Raw genomic sequence first — 7,102 nt, forward strand, 5'->3', positions numbered from 1 at the left:
AAAAATTAAAAAGAGGCTTCACAAAAAAATGAACTAATTGAAACTGTACTGTGTGCCTGCAAAACAACTAAAATAAAATAAAAGAGGAAAAAATGCCTTTTGTTTCCGTCTCTGTCAGTTTATTTGGTGGTTCATCCGTCCTCAGTGAATGCATTTTTTTTTTTTTTTTTTTTTAATGATATGGCGTTTGGTTAAGTTTTTTTGTTTTTTTTTAAACAGTAGTTTTTCTGACCTTTTTGAAGCTGACAAATACCCCATAGCACAAAAAAACGACTGAAACTGACACTGAAACCAATAAAAATAAAAGCGAAACTAAGCAATTCCAAAAAATGCAAACTGAACTGAACAAGCAAGGGCAATCGGATCGAGTCGGTCTCACTGGTGAAGACACACACACACACACACACACACGTTTCCACATCGATTCAGTTGTGATGCTCAACTGAAATAAAGCCGATAAGCTGAATTTTAGCGCTGCACCGTCCAGATAAACCTAAATTAACGCTCGGTGACTCTGCGTTCACTCACCGTTTTTATTCACCGAGACGTCGTTAAAAAGTCTGGAGGAATCCACATTAAAGAGCTACGGCACGTGCACCTGAACCGTTTTTGTTTTTTAGCTTTAAACTAAATGATGTGAAGCTGCTCTGATGAAAAACGTCAGTGTTAATATCGGCATCCCTTACCAAATTTATAAAAATCAGCATTTCATGGGTTGAAAATGGCTCAGCACGTCCTCTGCGGTCTGAAACCAGCGCTGACCCGAGTCACAGAATCTACATCACGACTTTCGTCACAAAGCCCCGCCCACCAGACGAGCACAGGCTCACACGGTAATCTGTCCGTGTGAAACTTTATTTATTTATTTATTTTTTTTAAAGTAAAATCTCTTCATTACGTTTCCAGATGGTGACCGACACACACTTCACTCTGCAGAGTGTGACACCACACAGCGGCATGATGACCCAAATATAAACGCACAGGGAAAACTACATTAACACCACCAGCAACAACACACACACACACACACACACACACACACACACACACACACACACACACACACCCCACACAGCTGCAGGCTAGATGTAGAAGAAGCTTTTAGCCCATAATAACAGCCTGGATGTGGTGAGACTCGCACAGAGACACACCCCTCGCCCACACACACACACACACACACACACACACAAACACACACACACACACACCTTCCCTGGCTGTTTATTTCTGTCTCCACGCCGCCTCGTCTCGTTCCTCTCTCTTTGTTTCGGTTTAAATCCCGGGTGACCCTCTGGACACTCGCTGGTTTTGAGGGAACATGTTTAACACTGATGTTGGCACTAACGGTGATTAAAGGTGCATTACGTCTAAACCCTTTAGACTCACTCACTGTGGGATAATCGTGAAATCGGACGGCTGAAGACCCGCTCTGATTATTTAGAATTATTTTTTTAATTAAGTTTTATTTTGAAACTTTGAGACGGTTTCAGTCGACCGATGTGGATTAAAGTCGGAAGGACGAAGGGGACGGCGTTTTCGCTTGTTTGCTGTTCCTTTGTCACGAGAAAATCTGACGACAGTGATAAAAAATAAGCAGCTCTACGCTTTATTTTACTCTTTTTTTTATCTCTCCCTCGATTTCTTTCCTTTTTTTTGTTTTTCTTGCCTGTCGCTTTCCGGGGAGGGAGACGAGCGTTTTATTGCTTTGGCTTTTTCTCCACCTGCTTTTCTTTCAGTGGGAATGAAAGAGAGAGGAGGAGGAGGAGGAGGACAGGGGTTGCGCCTCTCTCTCTTCTCCTCCCTGCATCCCTCCGTCTCTTCATCTCCTTCTTGTCCTTCAGTCTGTAGTAAACCGTTAAAGCCGCTCTCTCTCTCTCTCACTCTTTCTCTCCCTCTCTTTTTTCCCTCAGGACGAGAAACAAAACTGGGCTTCGTTTCTCGGTGCTGCAAACACACAGATTCATTATCTCATTAAATGATGCAGCATCTTGTGGCTGCAAAGCGCGGCTCTGTTCTGCACTGATGACCGACTTTACACGGCATATAGAGGTTTCTATTTATACGGCGAGCTGCTGTCTGTCTGTCTGTCTGCCTGTCTGTCTGTCTGTGGGTCTGGTTTATGTTCAGGTGTCATTCTGTTGCAGTTTTACATTACGTGCTTTCATAGTGTATTTTATTCTGTGATTTTCCTATAAATCCTGTCCACAAACCATCATGAAACATCAGTGAAATTACAAAAATAAAAAGGCAAAACAATCCCCCGCCATTTTTTTTTTTTTTCCTCTCCTGCCTCTCGGTTCACAAGCTCTTCAATCATGTGTGACGGTTAACTCTTGTCCCCCTGCAGGCCACCGTAGGTGATTTGTGGGAGACAGCGTGCGGGCGGCGAGTCTTTCCACCGTTGCGCTGGGAGAGAAAAATGAAGCTTTTTCTTTTTTTTTTTTTTCTTTTTTTTTTTTTGTATCAGTAAACAAGCGAGTGCACAGCCCGAAGCGGCAGAAACAGCCAGCAGGAGGAGAAAATGTTAACACGACACAAACCTCTGCAGGAAGAAAAACGACGACGACGACAACAACAAGAAGAAGCGGCGCGGTAAAAAAAAAAAAAAATGTCAAGACAATCTTCTGCCGGGCGGCTGCCACTTAGTTTCCAGCAGGGCTGCAAATTGAGTTTTGATTTGCCGCCGTGCAGTCACACATGAAAATGTAATCATATGCGCATGTGGGGGATTTTCCACATATGGCGTACAGTACGTCTAATATCACACACACATGCACCGTCTCCATTGATTTCATGTATCAGTTACACACATCGTCACTGTCCAGTCAAAACCTGCCATCTCCAGTTTTGCTGATTTTCATGTTTTAGCTTCATTTGGGTATTTACATGCTCCTGTGTGGCTTCAGCCCTGGGTGTCATGAAACTAACGATATAAACTGAAAAATGTCCAGTCGTCGACCTAAAGACAAGACAGTTTTCCTTCATTTGTGAAAAATTGAGAGGTTTTGGTTTGTATACTGTATACTTTGAAGTCTATACTGCATGTTTGGTTCATTTAAGCCTGCGTATGTAACATGTATGACAATATTTGATTCAATTCTATATTTTTGTTCACTTTTTCTGCACAAAATCATCCGCAAAACATAGCGATCTGTCTCTGGCTTCCGTGTGCAAAAGTCCTGTTTGATATGGGGCTAAACACTCAGTGTCCACTTTATCAGCTCCACCTGCACAATCTAATCCAATCTAATCCAGTCTAATCCAGCTGTTGTGCCCTAAAGTTTCCTCTCCTGCTGCCTATAATGCTCAGCTTGTCTTGTTGTCACGGTAACAGAGGTGTTCATTCACTTCTGTGTTTGGCATAGAGCTCATAGTTAGTGCTGCACTTTACTGACAGCTGTTTCCACTATTCTGTCCCTCCTCATGTATATGAATGGGGATGGACAAAAAATCAGAAACACCTCATTATAATGTTGACCTCTGCAAACTACAACCTCAATGATAAACACCGAATTAAATTTACACATTCTCCATAATGTCAACAAAAACCTATGGCAGCTGACAAAGTGGACGCTGAGTGTGTTTGTTGATATATTTCCATTTCCATTTAGGACTCTGATGGATTCTATCATCCTTCAGTCAAATTCACCTCTTAAAGAAACAAGAAAGACCTAAAAATCTGATCGAACGGGCAAAAAGCTTCAGCTGGAGCCTGAGTTCAGTTTGAGCAGCAGTCTGGGATGTGCAGGATTAACGCAGGATACACCGCACACACACACACACACACACACACACTCACACACACACACACAAACACGCACATGCATGACTGCCTGCATGAAATGCGCTCGCAGCGCCGCGTTATGTAGCCGCATGTGGACGAGTGCACACATGCATGCTGATGATGTGTTCAGGCCCAGCTGGGACACACGGACAGCACGGACCACGGCTCCATGTACATACAGTATATATGCAGTGTGTGTGTGTGTGTGTGAGTGTGTGTGTGTGTGAGTGTGTGTGAGTGAAGGATACTGCTGCAGTAGAACTTGCTGGAACCTGTCGGCCGTCAGGAAAATGGGATGTGTCAACATGAAGTCATCCAGCAGGGTTTCTACAGGAGAGAGAGAGAGAGAGAGAGAGAGAGAGAGAGAGAGAGACATTAGCTGAATATGCATATGAAGTGGAAAACACAGTGGAGACTCGGGCCTGCTGTTGTTCGTTTGATCCAATATCGCTGTGTGTTACGTGCTCTAACGCTAATTCTATTATATAACATTCAGTTCCATTCTATTCTGCTCTGATCTATTCTTTTCTATTGTGCTGTATTCTATTCTGAGAAACCTGCACTGGGGATTTTTCTAGATAGTGGCTGTACTGTTTTTCTGCTGTTCGTGAACCGAAAACATCAGCAGGGCGACGAGGAGGCGGGGAAACGAGAAGTTCATACTGCTGCTCTATGTGTGTGTGTGTGTGTGTGTGTGTGTGTGTGTGTACATGTATGTGTGCACGTATGCATGCGAGTGTTGCGCATGAGTCGCTCGCGGCCGAATATTCAAATGTACGGAATCGTGCTTCAGCGTTGACGATTTCCATACATTTGCATGTTGCTCTCGGTGCGTTTTAATCCCAAGCCCGCCGTCTGCGAGCTCGACGGGGAAAGACTCACCAGAAAAGAGAAGGAGGAATTTGAAATCAGAATAAATTAATAGATTTTTTGCTGCTTAGGTTCCTGCGTGATGAGGAGTGGAGGTAGTGAGACGTCTTCATGTGACAGGAGGAGTGTGATTGGAGGGCGAAAATGACCGCAGAGAGAGAGGAAACCCCTTTTTTTAAATAGTTTCGTCTCTCACCTGACATTAGAGTTCTCATCGGGCCTGAAAATTAAGACCCGACCCGACCCGGGCCGGACTGGGCCAGCCCGAGGCCCGACCCGACCCGGCTAATTAGCCGAACTTTAGGCCCGACAGCCCGATAAAGCCCGAAAAAAAAAAATCGCCCCTAATCGCCAAATTCGCCATTATTTAGCAGAGCCGGTCGGCCGCGGCACCAGGGCACCATCAGTCGGTATCAGGCGGGCCGGCCGCGGCACCGGCCTGCATCAGGCAGCTCACCTGTCAGATCCGGCATCAGTCGGCCCGCCTGATACCGACTGATGGTGCCGCGGCATGTGCGGGTCAATACGGTAGTCTAGAAAACTGGAGATTTTTTTTTTTTCTCGTGCGCCCCCAAGTAGATTGCGCCCTGGGCAGTTGCACTGTCCATAGCAGAAACCGTCCCTGCTGCCGAGTCTGCCAGCACAGCGGGATGCTGCTGCAACTCTCTCTCACTTGTTTGCGCTGCGCTCGCACAGCTGGTTGTCCGTCTGTCACTGAAAGTTTAGCCTCCAAATCCAATCCAGTCTCTCACTCTCTCCACCAGTCACATAAAAATGAAACGTCATAATCAATAACACAACACATAATTCTATTTTTTTATTTACAAAAAAAAAAAAATCCCCCACAGAACCCGAAGCCCGACCCGACCCGCCCAATTCACGTAAATTTTAGGCCCGACCCGACCCGAAAATGTCGGGTCGGGTCGGGTCGGGTTCGGGCAGAATATGAGAACTCTACCTGACATACAGCATGCTAAACAGTTAGCATGGAGCTACTGAGACCTGACATACACTATGCTAAAATGTCAGCATGGAGCTACTGCTATCCAACATAGCATATGCTAAAGTGTTAGCGTGTTGCTCCTGTGACAGCACAGTGAATGCTAAAGTGTTAGCGTGTCGCTAGCGGCCTGAACAGTTCATGAGCGGTGCAGAGCTGGAGTGAGGGAGGAGCGGTGCGTCGTTATTTAATGCGGTGTGGTGGTGCGGGTTTCTTTATTGCCGTTCCATCGCTCCGGTGCGGAGCGAGTGGTGAATTACCCCCCCTCCCAGCCTATATATATATATATATATTTTCTTGCAAGTTCTGTAAGCACTTTTTATCATCCACTTCAAACTGCCAAGTTGCTAGAGATCTATAAACTCAGCTGCCTAATCCTGAAAGCTCGGCCTGGTGTTTCTCTGTCAAGAAGAAACCAGCCACCACACCGTCTATAGAAACTGATCCACAACAGAGCAAGAGGCCACGTTATTCTTTTCAATAACGTGAACATCTCATGTCAGACAGCTGAAACCTGACTGCTCTGTTTGGTGAAGAGGTGCTAAAGCCATCCAAAGGCTTTATAATCCACTGTCAAATCAGCAGTTGTGTTCTGAGTCTGTAACGCTCGGCCACCCCGATAAAAACCCAAGACAGCGGTGTTACAGTGTTGCACTGTTATGCTGCGTTCCTTTGTACACTGAACCAAGTCGGAACTTGGAAAACACTGACCTCCTACACAGAATATAGCAATGGAACACCCGAAGGAGTCAGAATTTCAAGACGGGAACTTTTCGTTGTAGATCGAGCTCGTTATTTATGGAGCAGATTCAACACGGCAGTGCCCACAGTGGAATTTATTTTCCCTCGAATATTGATTTTATCTCGTATTTTGAGCGGAGTGAACCGTTCGATGCGTTGCAATTTCTCATTAGTCCCATGTAATGTTAGCCGAACTGTATTTTGATGCCTTTTCAATAAATTGCGAACGTTATGCTCTCGCCTAGCTAGCTTGCTAACGATGGTGCTAGCCAGCGTTAACGTTGGCGCTGTAAACTTGGTTTAGCTGGCTCATGTTTGCTAACATTAAGGTTACTGAACAATGTTAACTGAATATAAACTAGCCGAAGAAACATTAGCTTCGTGGGGGCGTCCATGTTTGTTTCCACTACTTCTGACCAAATACAATGGAGCACATTTACAGTGGAAGTTGGGCTCAACACATTTTTGTTCTAGTTCCAACTTGTTTTTTTTTTTACCCAAAAGAACGCAGCATTAGTGTTGCAACAACCTGCGCTAGCTGCCTCCAGCTAACTTCACGTTAGCACTAGCTAGCTTATGAACAGACTGGGAAAACAGCTGCCTCAATGGATTATTTATTAAACATCTGGATGACACATCACAGATTCACCTGCGGAACAGGTGAGTTATGTGTTGTCATGCTAACGTTATCCGATGGTCTTGTTGGA

The 7,102-nt window shown here is 45.0% G+C and overlaps 1 protein-coding gene across 2 annotated transcripts in view; it reads right to left on the minus strand.

The window, feature by feature from the left end:
* Positions 1–7,102, minus strand: part of rapgefl1 (Rap guanine nucleotide exchange factor (GEF)-like 1) — a 69,179-nt gene that overhangs the window by 21,094 nt on the left and 40,983 nt on the right. For both annotated transcript variants that reach the window (XM_030058153.1, XM_030058152.1), the window contains one exon: positions 4,033–4,111. In XM_030058153.1, the coding sequence (XP_029914013.1) occupies positions 4,033–4,111 (79 nt within the window). The remainder of the gene's footprint in view (positions 1–4,032; positions 4,112–7,102) is intronic.

Source organism: Myripristis murdjan, chromosome 8 (genome assembly GCF_902150065.1).
Source record: "Myripristis murdjan chromosome 8, fMyrMur1.1, whole genome shotgun sequence".
Classification (NCBI taxonomy): domain Eukaryota; kingdom Metazoa; phylum Chordata; class Actinopteri; order Holocentriformes; family Holocentridae; genus Myripristis; species Myripristis murdjan.